The 21,854-nt window shown below is 39.3% G+C and overlaps 1 protein-coding gene across 1 annotated transcript; it reads right to left on the bottom strand.

Annotated features, from left to right (window-relative positions):
- Window positions 1-752: 752 nt before the first annotated feature.
- LOC138378364 (ubiquitin-conjugating enzyme E2 D2-like) lies at window positions 753-1,196 on the bottom strand. Its single transcript, XM_069463715.1, has one exon. It carries the CDS (start codon window positions 1,194-1,196, stop codon window positions 753-755), a length of 444 nt encoding a protein of 147 aa, XP_069319816.1.
- Window positions 1,197-21,854: the final 20,658 nt, after the last annotated feature.

Here is a 21,854-nt window from a genome sequence, read left to right as displayed (position 1 = left end):
TTTTCTTTATTTCTTTTTTTTATTTCAGCTTATTGTGGGGGTACAAAAGTTCAGGTTATATATATTGCCCATGCCCCTCCATCCCCCTGAGTCTGAACCTCAAGCATGTCCATTCTCCAGACAGTGCACATTGCACTGATCATGTAGGTATACACCCATCCCTTCCCCCCACCCCCCAAAGCGTGCTGGGCCCATTTCATTTTTGGCCTCTTAAAATCTGGACCTTAAAGTAGAAGATACCAGTTAAGATTATTCTTGGTCAAAATGAAAACATCTGAAGACACAGGTGCTTCTGATATGTAATTTCACTTAGCTTTTCCTAACCGTTGTCAGTTTAAAAGACTCTACATTATAAATTTTCCTCTGGTTGGTGGAAGTGCTCTCCTTCTTGTCCTGAAGCCACTGACCCATTGTTCTTGCTTTGTTTTCGAATTCTAAATCAATAAATAAATCTTTTGGTCAAAACTATATTAAAACTGGTCTCTCACACTTCCCCTCCCCCCACCCCATACATCAACCCCACTCCCCACCTTGCCACCTTCACCCACCCCACACCCCTCCTCTTACCTACCCCCACCATCTGCACCCCCACCCCTTCTGCCCCTCTCTACACAGGCCCTGTTATGAAAGGTGTACAATGTGTGCCCATAAGGTTGGGGCAGACGTTGCTTGACAGTAATCTAAGAACAACCAATTAATTGAACTGCCACTTAAGCTTTATTATTAAGGCGATGGTATTATTTATTTTGAAGTCACATGGCATATTTCTCAGTCCATTCTCTAGCTATTCTTTCATACTTTCCCCTATCCTTTCTGTAGATCGTCGCAATCTCCGGAACCAAAGGATCGTCTGGGTTGGGGTCGCACAACATGGAACAGATGGATAACAACACTTTGGAGACAGTTAGTGCTGGTGACCACTCGGATCTAAGGATGTCCAGACAGATGCTTCCATTTCTGTTAATGTTCGGATGGTAAATTCGGGTGGTGAATGCAACCTTGGGTGGTTTGAAGGGGTAATCAGATGGAAACTGGATGGTTAGGAAGAAGACCCCTCCTTGGTAGGGGCTGTCTTTGGGCCCCATTATGGCCCCCTGCCAGTGGAGCATATCGTCCCCCACCGGCCCTGCTGAGCACTGGGCCGGGGGGTCGTGGACCAGGTCGAGGAGCTCCTTGTGGAGGCGCTTTAGGGCCATAGTCCGCAATACGTGGAGGCCAATACTGGGTGCAGGGCCTGGGGCCTGGTGGAGGGTGGCGGCAGAGACCCCGGGGTGGGAGGAGCGGCGAGCAGCTGGGTCAGCAGATGGGCGGGCTAAAGGCCAGCTCTGAGGTCAGGGGGCATCAAGGGAGGCAGACAGGGGCAGAAAGAGGAACCGAGGAAGAGGGGCTTCAGGCACTCCAGTACACCCGATGGGCTGCAGGACACCTATGGCTCACGGCACCACCGCCGCCACGCTGTCCAGAGCTGGAGATTCCGCTGCCTGCAGGCCGCGCTGCCCGGAGACACTGCCACCCGGAGACGCCACTGCTCTTGCTCCAGGCAGCCTACCCCGGCCGCCCGCCCCTGCCGCTTGCCCCAGCCGCTTGCCCCTGCAGCCCACATCGGGGGCCAGCGACCCGCGGGGATCTGCACTGTGAGGTCACTGAAGCCGCGTTGACAAGGCAGCACAGCGCATCCCATGGGGACGGGGGAGGGGTGGGGGGGAGGAGAAAGGCAAAGAGGGAGGGACAGAAGGGGCGGGGTGGGGAGGGGCGTGTGGGGGGGGGGTGGTGTCTCAGCCCGTGCAGGCGCTCTAGGTTGGAAAGTAGGGCCACAGACACTGCCTCTGCAGCTGTGCTGAGAGTTACCTTAATAGATAAGATTAGATCAATGAATTCCCCCTACCCTTTACCCAGGGTTACCCTCCATTAACAGTTCACTCCATTATTAGATTTATTCTAACCTCCTTTCCTCCTCCCCTTCTCCCTGTAATGTGTATTTCATAAGAGAGCATTTTCTTATATATCAACTTTAGTAAATTTAATGTCAACATAATTTTTAAAGTAAATTTTGGCAATGTTTTGGTAAATTATTTATTTATTGACCCTCATATCTACTGGAAGTAAATTTGTTTTTCATGAACATTTAAAGCCTTCAAAAATTCAATTTGGAGCTAAAATCAGTACTCTGGCATATACAAGCAGCAAATTTAACATTGATACAATAGTTACAGATAATATATGTGTATTACATTTTTGTCAATTTGTAACTGGCTCCATGAGCAAGAAACCTTTTTCTAATAGTTTGTTTTTTCCATTTAGTTTTCTTATGTTTCAAGTTCCCAGGCCAGTTAAGATTTCCTGACCAGAACTTTGTAACTTTCTGTTGCACTGATGCTTTCCCTTTTGAACTTCTTTCCCGGAAATGGCAGAACCTCCTTGAGATAACTACAAGGCCTCACACCATCTGTTTGGAGGAGACAAGTGATATTCCACCGCAGATCATGCCCAACAATCCACTGAGCCTGCACACAAGGCTGAAATAAAGACCAATATTAACCCCTAGCTCATTATAATACTAAAATCCCCACCCTGGGAGGGACTTATATGTCAGTTTTTGATCATGGGACATATGTACTAGCATGATTTCTCACTCTGCTTGCATGGCCTGCACTCCACCCCAAACACTTAATGATCCTTATTCCTCTCATGCATTATTCATTTTGCCTGTAGAACCTCCCCCCCCGCCCCCCCCATCCTACTGGTCAGGAAGGTGGATTTGTAGCACTTCATGCCTCCCACCTCCCAGGTGATGCTTCCACTGGAATAAATCTTTTCGTCCTTATTGTTGTCTCAGTAAATGGTTTTCTGTGTGGTGAGAAACATTGAACCCCTCTCCCCTTGTGAGTTTGTTAACAAATTGACAAATAATGTCCTTAAAACTTATTTTTTAAACTTTCCTATACAAAATCCATTCTAGATTCAGGTATATTTTCTTTAGATTTTGTTTCTATTTAGTCTCCTCTAGCTGGAACATTGCCGCAGCCTTTGTCTTTTATTTCACTGACACCTTTGAAGCATGCAGCACACCCTGCCTTCCTCAGCCCCTCACCTACATTTCCCAGTCTTAAAAAACTTAACTTTAGTAATAAACCCTGACAATTTGGAGGAGAGAAAGAGGAAAAAGGGAAAAGAAAGACAGCTCAGCTTTATATCTTTAATACTGTAGTGAAATTACAAGCATTTCATAATTTGTTATATTAGGACATGTTCTCTATTGCTTTTTGTAAAAATGAATGGAGTTATTTTCACTCACAGAAAATATGTATTTTCAAATTCTCTCAGAAGAGGTGAGAATCTGACAAGTCTTTTGTGAATGACTATATTTCTCAAGAAATGTACTAAGAAATGGGAAGAGCATGGTATAAGGGTTCATTAATTGATTTCAGGTTAATATATATGTGTGTGTGTGTGTGTGTGTGTGTGTGTGTGTTTATTCCCACCACTGAAAGAAAATGTTTTGTGAGTCAAATTGTTAACATGAAGTATTTTAAAGATTTGCATCTTTTTTTGGTTTTGATTTGTAGGGCTGCTATAACAAAGTCCCACAAGCTAGGTGATTTAAAACAACAGAGATTTATTTTTTAACAGTTCTTGAGGCTAGAAATTTGAAGTCAAGGTCTTTGTAAGGCCATGCTACCTCTCTGTGGAAGAATCCATACTTACCTCTTCCTAGCTTCTGTTGGTTCCTGGAAATTCTTATCCCTTGGCTAGTGGCTACATCGCTACAATTTCTGCCTCTGTTTTCACATGGACTTCATCCCTGTGTGTGTTTCTGTGTTTGTTCAAATCTCCCTCTCCTTACAAGGACACCAGTTACTGGATTTAATGCCTGCCCTAATAAAGTATGATCTCATCTTAACTTGATCAGCTATGCAAAGACTCTAAGTTAAGCTGCCTCAAGTTCTGGGTACTTCAGAATTTTTGGAGGACACTGTTCAACCCAGTGTAGTCTGCTCTCTGCTTCCCAATATTCACATCTATCTGAGGTGCCAAATACATTCAGCCCTTTCCAACATCCCCATCAGTCTTAATCCACTCCAGCATTAAGTCCAAAATTATCATGTAAAAATTATTCACTCAAAAAGTTCCAAATCTTATGATTTAAATCATTTAAATCAGATATGGGTGAGACTTGGAGTATGAGTCACCTTGGGGCCAAATTTCTCTCCATTTGTGGACCTGTCAAACTTAAAAAACAAGTTATTCACTTCTAAATTACAATGGTATAGGCATAGAATAGATATTTCCATTTTGAAAGAGGAAAAGATGGAAGGGCTAAAAGAGTCACAGGTCTCAAGCAAATTTGAGATCCAGCAGGGAAAACTTCATTAGTTTTTATGGCCTTAAAAATAATCCTCCATGGCTTAACCCACCGTTTGTGCTCACGGAGGCCCCACCAACCCCTACCTCTGTTTTTGCCTCTCTGGCCCTGGCCTCTGCATCAGTGGCTCTGTCCTTATTGACATTATTTCATTTTCTTGAAGGGTGCACATGTTTGTATCTGAGTACTTCTACCAATCCATTTCCTGCCTATCACATCTCAAAAGTCTGAAACCTTTCCCTTGTTTGTCCTATCTCTGTCCCCTTGGGTCAAAGTTTGCAGTGTTTCTTCTGATATAACATTATCAAAACCTTGGTCAGTATTCAATGTATGTTAAGGGTATCAATGCCATTACCTAACAGAATTTTGCACAGACCTTTTCTGGTTAATCCCATCTCTATTCATGGCTTCTACTGAGATGGTTGATTGGATACATGAGTCACATGGCTGATCTCTTCAGTGAAAGTTTGTGCAGCTACATTCTTGACCTTTTTTCCAGAGTATGCTATATGGATAAGCTGAGAATTTTTTTAATAATCAAGTTCTGGGTTTTATGTTTTGTTTTGTTTGTTTGGTTAACAGTTCTGTCCTCAATTTATTGTTATTATTATTGTTACTGTCATATTTTGCTATAAGTTGCAAAGAAAAGCCAGGCTGCACATTCTACATGTTGCTTGGAAATCTTAGTTAAATGTCCAAGTTCATCTCTTACAAGTTCTGTTTCCACTCAATATCTGAACACAAGCCAAATATTCTTCCATTGTGCAACAAGGATCACCTTTTCTCCGGTGTCCAATTGGATTTTCCTCATTTAATTCTGAAACCTCACCAGAAGAATCTTTAACATCATATTTCTACCAACATTCTGTCCATGGTGATATATGTATTCTCTAAGATGATATAAACTTTCCTTACTGTTCTCCTAATTTACTTCTGAGCCATCATCAGGATGACCCTTATCATGCATGTTTCTACTGGATAGTCTCTTCATATAATCTAGGCTTTTTCTTTCATGCCCTTCAAAATTTTTTCAACCTCTACCCATTACCTGATTCCAAAGCCAATTCCACAATTTTAAGTATTTGTTAAAACACCAGCCACTTTCCCAGTACCAAAAGTTGTATCAGTCAGAGTTATTCAGAGGAAACAAAAACAGTAACACAAACATATGCATATATACATACATACATATTATAAAATATCACCATTGGATACTTCTAATAAACCACTTACAAAAAGCAAGGATCTAGGGTGAGTTTGCATATGATACTGTAGAACATTTTTGGCAAACTAATTAGTATAACGAGATTGGTTTGTTGATCCTAATTGCACTTGATAAAATGGGAAAGAATAGGAAGAGCTCAGGGATTTGAATTCCCTGCTTAGGTGCTGTATAAATGATCTGAAAGGTTCTATGTGTTCCCTGGAAGAGAGCCTTATCTCTTGTAACCACAAGGCTAGAATAGTTGAAAATAAAACCCAGAATCTTATCTTGTCATTAGCTAAATTGCAACACAAGTTGAACTCCCAACCTTGTAGAATGTCTACTGTTAAAGTGAGGGCATTGATTGAGAAGGAATGAAATCCTAAAGCTTGGGATTGGGACCTCTGGGAAGACTCTGGTGAATATAGGGACATTGAACTCCTGAAATCTGATGAATCTTCTTTACTAGTGCAAAAAGCATCTCCATCTCAGACACCATCTGAGGGGATTAACCTTGAATTGTTTGAGGAAACTGTAATGACAGTTGCCCTTCGAGACAATACTGAGACTCCTCAGAACCCACTCCAACTACTCCTCTTTGTTCTGGACCAATAACTAGACTTAAGTCCCAGAAGACCCCCCTAAAGGTGAGGTATGAAATATACATAAGGAGGTACATTATACTTCAAAATAACTAGTTAAGTTTTCTATTATATACAGACAGTTCTGGGGAACATGTATAGGAATGGATACTAAGGGAGTAGGACGATGGTGAAAGTAACATAAAGTTGGATCAGGTGAAATTTATTTATATGGGATCACTAAGAAGAGATTTTGCATTTAACATCATAGCTCAAAGAGTTGGAAAAGGCTCTGATAGTTTGGTTGGTTGGCTTAAACACAGACCAAAAGGTGGCCCACAGTTAGTGAGTTAGCAATTCTAGCTTTGCTTGGTTTCAATGTAGAGAAAGGAATTCAAAGATTAAGGGAGATTGGAATGTTTGAGTGGATTTATTATTTATTATCTAAGACATTACTTTCCCAGCCTGAGAGTTTCCATAAGACATACCTTTTACAATAATTCTGAGAAATACATTTTTGAGGGGAGGCCTGATATCCTTGAAGAGCTCTGTGGTCATTCTTTTCTGGTCAAAAATTATGGGTGGCTGAGTGGTGACTGCTGACGCTGAAGTAGGAAACCTAAATGCAATGAGATAATAGGATCCCAGGTTTGCATGGGTCAATCGATGGCACTTAATGGCTGGCCAAAGGAAATGTTAGAATGATTACCATAGTGGACAGAAAAGTCAAAACAGTAATCAGAATAGTCTGAATTGTGGAGACCTATGATGTTGAATAGTTGATCATGATGTTCCTATAAGGGCAACAGATGTGAAGTCTACTAAATTCTTGGTGGATCTGTTTAAGCAGAAGAGTTCTAGGTCAAGTGAAAAGTTTAATATGAATTACAGAAATGGAGTCATGGCTCCTCAGTCAATTCCCAGACTTAAGCCAGTTCACAGAGAATCCCTTAAATGAAGAAGAGGCTGGATCTCCTTGAGAAAGGACCATAGTACACACACAAAATTTTATACTGTTAAGTTTTCCCCCAGCCTTCTCCAAAAGAACCTACAGACTTTTATAAGGGTAACTGTGCATTCAGGAAAATGAAATATTCAGAGCTGTCAAGAATTACTGGACACTGGCTCAAAACTTATGCTAATTCTAGGAGACTCAAAAGAATGTGATCCACTAGTCTGAGAGGGGCTTATGGAGGTCAGGGGATCAATGAAGTTTTACCTCATGTCTGCCTCACACTGGGCTCAGTGAGTCTCTGAACCCATTCTATGATTAATTCCATAGTTCCAAAACCCATAATTGGAATGGTCATACTCAGCATCAGGCAGAATCCCTACCTGTTTCCCTGAGCTGTGGAGTGGAGGCTATTATGGTGGGAAAGGCCAAATGAAATCTATCAGAGCTGCCTCTATCTAGGAAAATAATAAACCAAAAGCAAAACTGCATTCCTGGAAGGATTGCTGAGATTGTTGCCACCATCAAGGACTTGAAAGATGCAGGAGTGGTGATTCCCACCATATCCTCCTATAACTTGCCTATTTAGCCTGTGCAGAAGACAGATAGATCATGGAGAATGACAGTGAATTATTGTAAGGTTAATCACATGTTGACTCAAATTTCAGCTTCTGTAAAAGATGTGGTTTCAATGTTTGAGTAAATTATCACAAACCCTAGTATCTGGTATGCAGCCAATAATCTGGCAAATCCTTTTTACCTCTATACCTGTCAATAAGGGCCACTGGAGAAGTTTTATTTTATTGGCAATGTCAGCAATATGTATCTATTGTTCTACCTTAGAGATATATCAACTCTCTAGCTTGCCTTTCCCTTCCACAAGACATTACACAGGTTTACTATATTGATAACATTGTGCTGAATGGACCTGGAAAACAAGAAATATCAGCTACGATGAACTAATTATTAAGACATTTACATGTAAGAGGCTAGAAAATAAATTTGACAAAAATTCAAGGTACTTTTGCTTCAGTGCCATATCTATGGTTCCAGTGGTAGGGAGCATGTAGAGCTTATCCCTTCTAAGGTAAAAGATACGTTGTTGCAGCTGATCTCTCCTATAACCAAAAAGAGGTGCAATGCCTAGTGGGCCTCTTTGGATTTTGGATCCCAGGTGTGTTGTTCCAGCCCATTTACTGAGTGACCTGAAAAGCTGCAAGTTTTGAGTGAGGACCAGGATTAAAAAAGGCTCTTCAACAGGTTCATGGTGCTGTGAAAGCTGCTCTACCACTCAGGCCATGTGATCCAACAGATCTAATGGTTCTTAAAGTGTCAGTGGCAGATAGTGATGCTACTTGGAGATTTTGGAAGTCCCCTATTAGTGAATCTTGGTGCAGACTAAGCATTTTGAAGCAAAGATCTGCTATCCTCTGTACATAACTACTCTCCTTTTGAGAAAAAGCTCTTGGCCTGCTTTTGTGCCTTAGCAGAGATTGAATACATGGGCATAAACAGCAGCACTTGATCATCAAATGAAAGTGATAAATATGTGATTAGGCCTAATAAGGCCCTGAAGGCACAGGTAAGTTACATGAAGAAGTAACCCAAATGACTACGGTCCTCACTACTGCTACACTGCCTTCTCTCTCAAAACCTGTAACCAATAGCCTTGTGGCAAGTTCCCTAGTATAAGTTTACAGAGGAGGAGAAGACTCTGACTTTTATTACAGATAGTTCTGTGTGATATGCAGGTTCTACTTGGAAGTGGACAACTGCAGCACCACAACCTTTTTCTGGGACATCTCTGAAGGACAGTAGTGAAAGGGAATCTTCCCAGTGGGCAGAATTTCTAGCAGTATACCTGTTGCTTCACTTTTAGAAGGAGAAATGGCCAGATCTTTTTATATACTGTTAAGTGAGCTGTGTCCTATGGTTTTGCTGGATGGGCAGGAACTTGGAAGTAACATGATTGGAAAATTGGTGGCAAGAATAGTTGAGGTTGAAGTATATAGATATTCCTTATTGAACTGAATGGGCAAAAAATGTGTGAGGATATTTTTGTCCCGTGTAAATGCTCACACTAGTGTGTCCTTAGCAGAGGAAGATTTTAATAATCAAGTGAGTAGATAGGATCAACCAAATTTTGTGAATAACAGTCAGCCTTTTTTCTCCAGCAACCCCTGTCTTTGTCCAGTGATCTCGTAATGAAGTAGCCGTGATGGCAGGTATGGAGGTTATGCATGGACTAGCAACATGAACTTCCACTCAGAAAGGTTGAACTGGCTACAGCGGTAGAGACCAACACTGTGTCCTAGACATGTCACAATTCCCAATAGTGACTAGTCAGCTATCTGGTGGCAGGTTGATTATATTAGACTGATTCTACCATGGAAGAAGCACTGTTTTGTGCTTCCTAAAATAAGCACCTATGCTGGATACAGATTTGCCTTCTCTGCTGGCAATGCATTTGCTGAAGCTATCATTTGTGGACCTACAGTATCCCTTATTTATTATGATATTTCACAAAGCATTGCTTCTAATTAAGGAGCCCATTTCACAGCACATTAAGTGTTGCAATTGCCCCCTGATCATGTGTCCGGAGCCTTGAGGCCCGGCTACAGCATTGCCTCTGGCGCCTGAGCTCAATAGTTTTCCACTCCATAAGCAGCAGCACAGTCAGTTCCACTGTGGGAGGAGCTGACATTTCCCGCCTTACTTAACGGCTGCTTTGCAGTTTGAACTTAACCCCGCCTTTTCTTTTCCCGCCTTGCTGACCTATAAAACCTGCCACTCAGCACACAATAAACGAGACTTGATCAGACTCCTGTCTTGTCTCCATTTCTCGCGTCTCTTGTCCCCCCAATTCCCACTCCCTCTTCCAGTGTTCGCGTTGACAGTCCTGCGGGTCGGGACAATCATGGTATTCTCTAGTCTTATCATGTTCCCCACTATCCTGAAGCAGCTCTCTTGATAGAATAATGAAATGTTCTTTTGAAGACTCAGTTGCAGCACCAGGTAGGTGTCAATATTTTGCAGGGCTGTGGTGAAGTTCAGGAGGCTGTGTATGCTTGAGTCAATGTCAAAAATATGGTACTGTTTCTTCCATGGCTAGGATTCACAGGCCCAGGAATCAAGGGTTCGAAATGGGAGTGGCTCCACTCACTATTACTTCTAGTGACCCACTAGCAAAATTTTTGCTTCCTGTACTGGATCCTTATGTTCTGCTGGCCAAGGCATCTTACTTCAAAAGGGAAATGCTTCCAACAGGAGATACAACAATGATTCAATAAACTGGAAGTTAAGGCTGCTGCCAAACCTCTTTGGGTTCCTTGATCCTCTGAATCAAGGGGCAGTGAAAGGATTAACTGTGCAGGCTAGAGTGATTTATTCTGATTACCAAAGGAAAATTGAACTACTTTACCCCAACTGAGGTAAGAAAGAGTATGTCTGGAATACAGGAGATCCCTTACCATATGTGTTAGTATTGCCATTCCCTGTGATTAAGGACAATGGAAAACAAAATACTACAACTTAATCCAGACAAGACTACCCTTCAGGAATGAATGTTTGGCTCATTGCATGAGGTAATGAACCAGAACCAGCTGAGGTGCTTGCTGAACACAAAGGGAATAGAAAACTGGTAGTGGAAAAAGTTAGTTATAATTACAAGCTACAACCATGGGAACAGTTACAGAAATGAAGATTGTTTACTCCTTATTTTGCTATCAATGAGTGTGTATAGACATATATAAATATGCATATACATATGTGAATATATATAGTGTCTTTGTTTACTTCCTCTCTTATTCTCTTATGTAATATAAGATGCACTGACTTTTTATCATAGTATTTAGGTATTCTTAATTTTACATCATAGTATTCGTTACAGGATATCAGGAGAAAGGTAAACATCATTTAAGAACTTTGCCTCCTCCTCTGGGGAATGTGTTAATGTGTTTTAGGTTGTATGCAGGATAGCTGTATCATATTAGGAAGAATTATGACTTTTTTATTGTCCTTATTTGGAGATTAGCCATAGTTTAAGGAAATGTGTGTGGGTGCTAAATTGACAAGAAATGGACTTGTGATGTTTAGTTTTGTGTCAACTTGACTAGGCCATGGAGTGCCCAGACAGTTGTTCAAATACTCTGGGTGTTTCTCTTTCAGTGTGTTACTGAAAGAGATTAACAATTAAATTGATAAACTCAATATTCAGTAAAGCAGATTACTCTCCCCTAATGTGAGTGTACCTCATCCAATTAGTTGAATGTCCTTTTTACTTTTTAGAGACAGGTTCTAATTCTTTCACCAGGCTGGAGTGCAGTGGCAGGATCATAGCTCACTACAACTTCCAATGCCTGGGCTTAAGGAATCCTCCTGTTTCAGTCTCCTAAGTAGCTAAGACTACAGGCATGTGTTACCAGGCCTGGATTTTTTTTTTTAATTCAGTACAGTATATAATGTTTCTTTTTTATTTCAAAAGATTTATGGGGTACAAGTGGTGTTTTGTTACATGGATGAATTGTATAGTGATGAAGATAGGGCTTTTAATGTACACACCACCTGAATAGTGTACATTGTGCCCTGTAAGTAATTTTTTTTTTTTTTGAGACAGAGTCTCACTCTGTTGCCCAGGCTAGAGTGAGTGCCGTGGTGTAAGTCTAGCTCACAGCAACCTCAAACTCCTGGGCTTAAGCGATCCTACTGCCTCAGCCTCCCAAGTAGCTGGGACTACAGGCATGCGCCACCATGCCCGGCTAATTTTTTGTATATATATTTTTTAGTTGTCCATATAATTTCTTTCTATTTTTAGTAGAGACGGGGTCTCACTCTTGCTCAGGCTGGTCTCGAACTCCTGACCTCGAGCGATCCACCCGCCTCGGCCTCCCAGAGTGCTAGGATTACAGGCGTGAGCCACCGCGCCCGGCCTGTAAGTAATTTTTGAACCCTTACCACCCTCCCATCCTTTTCCCTTTCTGAGTCTCCAAATTTAATTACATTAATACCTCTATATGTGAATATGTATACCCATTATTTAGCTCCAACTTATAAGTGAGTACATGTGGTATTTGTTTTTTCATTCCTGGAATACTTTACACAGCACAGTGGCCTCCAGTTCCATCCAAGTTTCTACAAAAGGCATTATTTTATTCTTTTCTTTTTTTATGACTGAGTGGCATTCCATGGGGTGGGGGCAGGTGTATGTGTGTGTTTATATATATACCATATTTTCTTTATTCACTCATCAGTTGATGGGCACTTCGGTTGATTCTATATCTTTGCAATTGCGAATTGTGCTGTGATAAGCACACAGTGCAAGTGTCTTTTGATATAATGACTTCTTTTCCTTTGGGTAGATACCTAGTAGTGGGATTGCTGGATTGAATCATAGGCCTACGTTTAGATCCTTGAGGAATCTCCATCCTGTTTTCCATAGAGGTTCTACTAATTTACATTCACACCAATAGTGTATAAGCATTTCCTTTTCACCACATCATGCCAACATCTATTGTTTTTTGACTTTGTAATCATGGCCATTCTGACAGGAGTAAGGTGGCATTTCATTATGATTTTAACTTACATTTCCTTAATGATTAGTGATGTTGAGCATTTTGTCATACCTTTGTTGGCCATTTATACGTCTCCTCTTGAGAAATGTCTGTTCATGTCCTTTGACCACTTTTCAATAGGGTTATTTGTTTTCTTCTTGCTGATTTGTTTGAGTTCCTTATAGATTCTGGGTATTAGTCTTTTGTTAAATGTATAGCTTTCAAATATTTTTTGCATTGTGTAGGTTGTCTGTTTACTCTGTTGATTATTTCTTTTACTGTGCAAAACTTTTTAATTTAATCAAGTCCCATTTATATATTTTTTTCTGTATTGGCTTTTTGGGTGTTAGTCATAAATTCCTTGCCTAAGCCAATGTCCAGAAGGGTTTTTCCTAAATTTTCTTCTATAACTTTTATGGTTTCAGGTCTTACATTTACGTCTTTAATGCATCTTAATTTAATTTTTGTATATGGTGAAAGATAGGGACCCAATTTCATTCTTTTGAATGTGGCTATCCAATTTTCCCAGTGCAATTTATTAAATAGAGCATCCTTTGCCAAGCATATATTTTTGTCTTCTTTGTCAAAGCTCAGATGGTTATAAGCATATGTTTTTACTTCTGTGTTCTCTATTCTGTTCCTTTGATCTATGGATCTACTTTCATTCCAGTACCATGCTATTTTGGTAACTTTAGCCTTGTAGTATAACTTGAAGTTGGGTAAAGTAATGCCTCCAGATTTGGTCTTCTATTTTAAGATTGCTTTGGCTATTTGAGCTCTTTTTTGATTCTATATGGAATGTAGGATTGTTTTTAGAATTATGTGAAAAATGATATGGTATTATATTTTGATGGAAATTGCATTGAATCTGTAAATCACTTCAGTGAATATGGACATTTTGACAATATTGATTATTTCAATCCATGAGCATGGGATGTATTTTCATTTGTTTGTGTCATCTATGATTTCCTTCATCAGTGTTTTGTAGTCATCATTGTAGTGGTCTTTCACCACCCTGGTTAATCATATTCCCAGATATTTTTATTTTTTTCAGCTATTGTTAATGGTATTGAGTTCTTGATTTGATTCTCAGCTTGGCTGTTACTAATGTATTAACATACTACTGATTTGTGTACATTAACTTTGTAACCTGAGATTTTACTGATTCATTTATCATTTATGGAAGTCATTTGGAGAAGTCTTTAGGGTTTTCTAGATATAAGATCATATCATTAGCAAATAGGAATAGTTTGACCTTCTCTTTTCCAATTTGGATGCACTTTATTTCTTTCTCTTGTATGATTGTTCTGGCTAGGACTTCCAGTACTATGTTGCATAGGAGGGGTGAAAGTGGGCATACTTGCCTCGTTCTAGTTTGTAGGAGGAATGCTTTCAACTTTATTCCATTGAGTATGATGTTGGCTGTGGGTTTGACATATATGGCTTTTATAATCTTGAGGTAAGTTACTTCTATGCCTAGTTTGTTAAGAGTTTTTTTTATCATGAAGTGGTGCTGAATTTTATCTAATATTTTCTGCATCTATTGAGATGATCATAAGGTTTTTGTTTATAATTATGTTTATATGGTGAATAACATTTATTAATTTATGCATGTTGAACCACCCCCAGGATGTTGCATCCCTGGAATGAAACCTACTTGTTCATGTGGAATTATGTTTTTGATGTACTGTCGGATGCTGTTTGCTAGTATTTTGTTGAGAATGTTTTGCATATATGTTCATCAGGGATATTGCTCTGTAGTTTGTTGTTGTTGTTATTGTTGTATTCTTCCCTGGCTTTAGTATCCAGATGGTACTGGCTTCTTAAAATGAGTTAGCAAGTATCCCCTTCTTCTTGGTCTTACAGAACAGTTTCAGTAGGGTTGGTACAAATTCTTTTTTGTAGGTCTGGTAGAATTTGGCTGAGTACATCTGGTCCTGGGCTTTTGGTGGTTGTTGGGGATTTTTATTATTGATTCATTTTCACTACTCATTATTACTATGTTCAGGATTTCTATTTCTTCCTGATTCAGGCATGGTCAGTTGTATGTTTTGAAAAATGTATTCATTTTATTTAGATTTTCTAGTTTGTGTGCATAGAGGTGTTCATAGTAGTCTTGAATGATATTTTGTATTTCTGTAGTATCAATTGTAATGTCTCCTTTTTTTCATTTCTGATTGAGTTTATTTTAATCTCCTCTCTTTATTTCTTGGTTAATCTAGCTAGGGCTCTATAATTTTTTTTTTATCTTTTGAAAGCAAAGAACCAATTTTTTATTTCATTGATCCTTTGTGTATTGATATTTTGATTTCTATTTTATTTATTTCTTCTCTTATCTTTATTATTTATTTTCTTCTGCTAACTTTTGTTTCAGCTTGTTGTTATTTTTCTAGTTCCTTTTTTATGTTCATAGCAGCTTTATTCAAAACTGAAAATTATGTAAACGCTCATCAACATTAGAATGGATGAACAAGGTGTGCTATATTTACACAAGGAAATACTATACAACAAAAAGAAAGAATAAATTGCTAGATGAAACATGCATGAGTCTCATCTCATGAAAATTATGTTAAGTCAAAGAAGCCAGATCCAAAAGAGCAATGAAGCAATGTTGTATGATTACAATTATATAAATTTCAAAAACATGGGTTCTTGAGAGTGAGTAATGGATATTTCTTCATCTAGGTAGTGGCTATGCAGGTTTGTTCAGTCTGTTAAAAAAACACCAAGCTAAATATGAACAATGTACCTACTTTTCTGTATTATTATATATTTCAATAAGAATTTAAGCACTATACAATATACCAGGCAAATGCAAGATAAATAAAAGTAGGTCTAAAAATATAATTGTCGAGGTAGAAATTAAGGTCCAAAGCACACAACAAATTAGCACAGAGAGAGTCTCTTTTAATAATAAAATATACAATAAAGTAGTACTAACTGGCATAAACCTTTATGGCCATTCAACACATGCAAATAAAACCAGCACAAACGCATAGAACCACATGAAATCTTAGAAATCATAATTATTTTGTATTATGTTTAACAAGCATTGGTAGTAAGGTTATGCCAGTTTTTAAAAGGAATTCAGGAGATTTCTATCTTTTTATGTATTAAAATGACATCTTCTTTAAAGTTCAGCTATAAACACATCCAGAACTGGTGCCCTTTCAAAATGGCAAATTTGAACTATTTTCTTTTCTCTGATTTTTGGTCCTTACCAAATGCTGGAGCAGATGCAGAGAAACCAGATCTCTTCTACATTGCCAGTGGGAATGTAAAGTGGTATATCCACTCTGGAAAATAGTTTGGCAACTACCTTAAAAACTAAAATAGTTACCACATGACCCAGCTATTGCACTTGTAGGCATTCATCCCAGAGAAATGAAATCTTATGTGTACACAAAAACCTGTACAAGGTTATTCATTGCAGCTTCATTTGTAATAGCCCAAAACTGTAAACAAGAAAACTGACCCCCAATCAATGGTTCCTTGACGTGTGATATTAGGTCATTAATTTGTGACCTTCTTGTCTTTTTGATGCAGTCATTTAATGTTATAAATTTTCCTCTTAGCACTTTTTTTTCTGTATCTTAGAAAATTTGGTAGCTAGTGTCACTGTTGTTATTCAACTCAAAGTTTTGATTTCCAATTTGATTTTGTCAACCCAAAGATGTTTCAGCAGCAGATTGTTTACTTTCCACATATTTATACAGTTTTGAGAGTTCCTTTTAAAATCAATTTCTAGTTTTATTCTACTGTGGTCTGAGAAGATACAGGGTATGATTTCAATCTTTTTAAAAATTTGCTGAAACTTGTTTTGTGGCCTAACATATGGTCTATCTTTGAAAATATTCCATGTATTGATAAGAGGAATATATATTCTGCAGTTTTATGGTGGAATATTCTTTAAATGTCTGTTAGGTCCATTTGTTCTAGGATATTGTTGAAGTCTAGCATGTCTTTGTTGATTCGCTTCCTCAGTGATCTATCTAGTTCTGTCAGATGAGTGTTGAAGTCCCCCATGATTGCTGTTTATTTTATTTCCTAGGTTTAGTAGTATTTGTTTTATGCATCTAGGAGCTCTGGTGTTAGATGCACATATATATGTTGGATTATTCTATCTTCTTGTTGAATTGATCTCTTTATCTCTATATAATGACCATCTTTGTCCTTTTCATTGTTGTTGGCTTTAAGTCTGTTTTATCTGATATAAGAATAGCTTCTCCTGCTTATTTTTGGTTTCCATTAGTATGAAAGATAATTATATTTTCCACCTCATTACCTTGAATCTATAACACTCTTTTTTTTTTTTTTTTTTTTTGAGACAGAGTCTCACTGTGTTGCCCAGGCTAGAGTGAGTGCCGTGGCGTCAGCCTAGCTCACAGCAACCTCAAACTCCTGGGCTCAAGCGATCCTCCTGTCTCAGCCTCCCGAGTAGCTGGGACTACAGGCATGTACCACCATGCCCGGCTAATTTTTTCTACATATATTTTTGGCTGTCCATATAATTTCTTTCTATTTTTAGTAGAGATGGGGTCTCGCTCTTGCTCAGGCTGGTCTCGAACTCCTGAGCTCAAACGATCCGCCCACCTCGGCCTCCCAGAGTGCTAGGATTACAGGCGTGAGCCACCGCGCCCGGCCCTATAACACTCTTTATGAGTTAAATGGGTTTCTTGGAAACAGCAGATATTTGGGCTGTGTTTTTTATCCATTCCACCTGTCCTTCTCTCTCTCTCTCTCTCTCTCTCTCTCTCTCTATATATATATATATATATATAAGTGGAGTATCTAGACCATTTACATTCAATGTTAATATTAATAAGGGAAATACTTACTCTTCCAGTAATCGTGGTGACTGTTACCAGTTGCTTTGAATTCTCCCTTGTGTTACTGTGTTATAAGAGCTGTGGACTTTTACTTTTGAGTGTTTTACACTGTGAGTATCAACAATTCTTTTTGGTGTTTAGAGCACTTTTGGGCATTTCTTGTAGGGCAAGTCTAGTGGTGACAAATTCTCTTAGTGTTTTCTTCTCTGGGGAAGACTTTATTTCTCCTTCATTTATCAAGCTTAGTTTTGAAGGATAAAGATTCTTGGCTGATAATTATTCTGTTTAAGAAGACTAAAGATATTTAAGCCTGTTATCAACCGTGATTTGATTTTTGTGAGAGGTGAAAGCTGTGGGTCCTGTTTCAGTCTTCTACATGTGATAATCCAATTTTCCCAGCACCATTTATTGAATAAGGATTCTTGTCCCCAGAGTATGTTTTTGTCTGCTTTGTCAAAGACTAGATGGCTACATGAGGATGGTTTTATATTTGGATTTTCTGTTGTGTTCCACTGGTCTGTGTCCCTGCACTTGTGCCAATACCAAGCAGGTTTAATAACCACAGCCTTGCAGTATAGTTTGCAGCCTGGCAAATTAATACCTCCCATTTTGTGTCTATTGCTTAAAATTGCTTTTGCTACACGGGGTCTTCTCTGGTTCCATACAAAGTGTAAAATTATTTTTTCTACATCTGTAAAAAAATGATGTATCATGGTGGATAACAGACTTAAACCTTAGGTGTGAAACTATTAGAATTCTAGAAGAAAATGTAGGAAAGACTCTTACAGACATTGGCCTAGGCAAAGAATTTATGAAGAAGACCCCTAAGGCAATCACAGCAACAACAAAAATAAATGAATGGGACTTGATTAAATTAAAAAACTTCTGCACAGCCAAGGAAACAGTCACAAGAATAAACAGACAACCTACAGAATGGGAAAAAAATTTTGCATGCTACACATCAGATAAAGGACTGATAACAAGAATCTATTTAGAACACAGGAAAATCAGTAAGAAAAAAATCGAACAACCCTATCAAAAAGTGGGCAAAGGACATGACAGAAATTTTTCAAAAGAAGACAGAAGAATGGCTAACAAACATGAAAAAATGCTCAACATCTCTAATCATCAGGGAAATGCAAATCAAAACCACAATGAGATATCACTTAACTCCAGTGAGAATGACCTTTATCAAAAAGTCCCAAAACAGTACATGTTGGCGTGGATGCAGAGAGACAGGAACACTCATACACTGCTGGTTGGACTGCAAACTAGTGCAACCCCTGTGGAAAGCATTATGGAGATACCTTAAACAGATTCAAGTAGACCTACCATTCGATCCAGCAATCCCATTATTGGGCATCTACCCAAAAGAACAAAAGTCATTCTATAAAAAAGACACCTGTACCCCAATGTTTATAGCAGCACAATTCACAATTGCAAAGATGTGGAAACAACCCAAATGCCCATAAATTCATGAGTGGATTAGTAAAATGTGGTATATGTATACCATGGACTATTACTCAGCTATAAGAAATAACGGTGATATAGAATCCCTTTTGTTCTCCTGGAGAGAGTTGGAACCCATTCTATTAAGTGAAGTATCTCAAGAATGGAAAAATAAGCACCACACGTATTCACCAGCAAATTGGTTTCCCTGATCATTACCTAGGTGCACATTTTGGAATAATACCAATTGGGTTTCGGGCTGAGGTGGGGGGTGGGGGAGGGGATGAGTGTATACCTACATGATGAGTGCATTGCGCACTGTCTGGGGAATGGACACACTTGAAGCTCTGACTCCAGGGGATGGGCGGGACATGGGCAATATATATAACCTAAACTTTTGTACCCCCATAAAATGCTGAAATAAAAAAAAGAAGACTAAATATACAACTCTAATGCCTTCTCAACTGTAAGGTCTCTATTGAACAGTGTGTTGTTTGTCTGATGAGTTTTCCTCTGTAGGTTAATTCATGTTTTTGTCTCATAGCGTGTAGGATTTTTTCCATTACTTTGACTTTGGCCAATCTGATAACTGTGTGCCTTGGTGATGTTCTATTTGCAATGAATCTTCTAGTAGTTTGGTGACCTTCCTGTATTTGGATGTATAAATCTCTAGCAAGACCAGGGAAGTTTTCTTCCATTATTCCCTCAAATAGATTTTTCTATGCTTTTGTCTATTTTTCTACTCCCTCAGGAATACCTATGATTCTTATGTTTGGGAATTATACATAATGCCATTTTTGTCAGATACTTTGTTCATTTCTCTCTTTTTTTTCTATTTCCACAGCGTTATTTTATGATACAGCTCCACAGAACCAGTGCAAAAATACATTGCATATTTAAATGTTAAGTACTTTCTCTAAGGTTCTAGAAACTTCTTTTAGATACCATGTTCTGTTTGTTCTTACCTTGCTCTATGTAACAAAATAGGACACATAATATTCAGAATGACCAGGATAGCATCTGGGCTATTTCTTTACCTCCAGGTGTAGGGTGGCCAGATTTAGCAAATAAAAATACAGGACGACCAGTTACATTTGATTTTCAGATAAACAAGTATAGCAAAAAGTCCTAAGAAAGTTCCACCTGGATAGGGCTGCCAAATAAAATACATGGCATCCTGTTAGATTTGAATTTCAGATAAGTAATGAATAGTTTTTTTAGTATAAGTATGTCACAAATATTGCATGGGACATAGCTACACTGAAAATATACTTGTTGTTTATCTTTTCATTTCTCTTGATTCTTTTTTTTTTTTTTTTTTTTTTTGTCTGACTGGGTTAATTCAAAAGCCTTTAGGTTTCAAGCTCTGAAATTATTTCTTCTGCTTGGTCTAATTTGTTGTTAAAACTTTCCACTGTATTTTGAAATTCCTTAAATGACACTCATTACTGGAAGTTGAGTACTTTTTAAAATATTTATCTCTTTAGTGAATTTTTTATTCACATCCTTAATTATTTTTCTGTTATTTTTTATGTTGGTTTTCAACTTTTTCATGGATCCTATTGAGCTTTCTTGAGACCCATATTTTGAATTCCATGTCTGACATTTCAAAAATTTCCTCTTAGTTGGATTCCATTGCTGAAGAGCTTGCATGATCCTTTGGGGGCTTTGAAATAGGTGTTTTTTCATATTGCCACTGTTCTTGTGTACTCCTCTCATAAGAGACAGGCAGATTGGGGAGAGAGCTGCTAGCGCTGCCCTCTCTCAGTGGAGGTGATAGTTTTTGCTTGGATGCAAGTAGTGGTACTGGTGGGCCAGGCGGGTGGGCCAGGCAGGTAGGCAGGGATGATCCTCTGGGTCCCAAGCAGTGCCAATGGGTATTGATAGTGGCTGCAGTGCAGGGATACCACCCACAACCTCAAACATGCAGCTCTAAGGCTCTGTGGCTTTTAGCAGCACCACAACACTGCTCATAAGTGGCAGAGGGGCCCTGAACTTTGCATATGATCCCTGGGCACAGAAGCCATGCTGCCAGTAGAGTCACTGTCATCATTAACTACTCCAGTCATGCAATCCTCTGGCTCACCTGTCCCAGCCTCCCCTTGTAGCAGCAGCTTCTGGGACTGCAGTGGTGTGTGGAGGAAGAGAAGGGGGCCTGTTTCCTACCTGTGATCTGGAGCACAGAAGCGGCTCCACAGTTGGAAGAGAATTTCACTCTCTGCTAGTGAGGCATAGCAGAGTGTGTACCACTTTTGTGGGTGGAGTCACTTTTTATAATGCCAGGAAGGCAGCTCTCATGTTCTTGAAAGTGCGTGCTTTGGTTTCCTTTGTTACAGGTCCTCCTTTTTGGTGTACTGCACCATTCTTTCCCAGTGGGCTGGAGCACTGGGAACACCAAACCAACCCCCACCTGGGTCCAGAAAATGCTGTGGTGCTGTAGTCCTCCAGATGGACACTTGGGAATGTCAGCTAGAACTGTTGGTATGTGAAGACACAAGGGCTGTTTTTCCCAGGGTAGGATACAGCCTGAAGATGGTATGTTTTCACAATGGCACCCTGCCATAGCTGCTCAGGTCTGAAGTCACTCAAAATGAATACCAGTCTTGTGCAGTGCCCTCCAGGGGTGTCTAAATCACTGCCCATGCTAATATCAGGGTTTGTGTGGGTAGAGAAGCTCTCTCATGTTTGGGATTGATCATGACACAGACTTTGTGTGTGTGTGTGTGTGTGTGTGTGTGTGTGTGAAAAGATGAGGTCTCACTATGTTGTCCAGGCTGGTCTCAGATTTCTACCCTCAAGTGATACTTCCACCTTGCCTTCCCAAAGTGCTGGGATTACAGATGTGAGCCATCATGCTTTTCCAACTTGAATGCCTTAATAGAACATAAAGGTTTACACTTCCGTGAGTAGGAGGGACTACTTCCTGA

The sequence above is a fragment of the Eulemur rufifrons genome, chromosome 30 (genome assembly GCF_041146395.1).
Source record: "Eulemur rufifrons isolate Redbay chromosome 30, OSU_ERuf_1, whole genome shotgun sequence".
Classification (NCBI taxonomy): domain Eukaryota; kingdom Metazoa; phylum Chordata; class Mammalia; order Primates; family Lemuridae; genus Eulemur; species Eulemur rufifrons.
Note: the sequence above shows the minus strand (reverse complement) of the source record. Positions and strands in the feature narration are given on the sequence as shown.

Coding starts and splice junctions, on each gene's coding strand:
- LOC138378364 (XM_069463715.1), bottom strand. CDS start 1,196: ATGGCCCTAAAGCGCCTCCACAAGGAGCTCCTCGACCTGGTCCACGAC.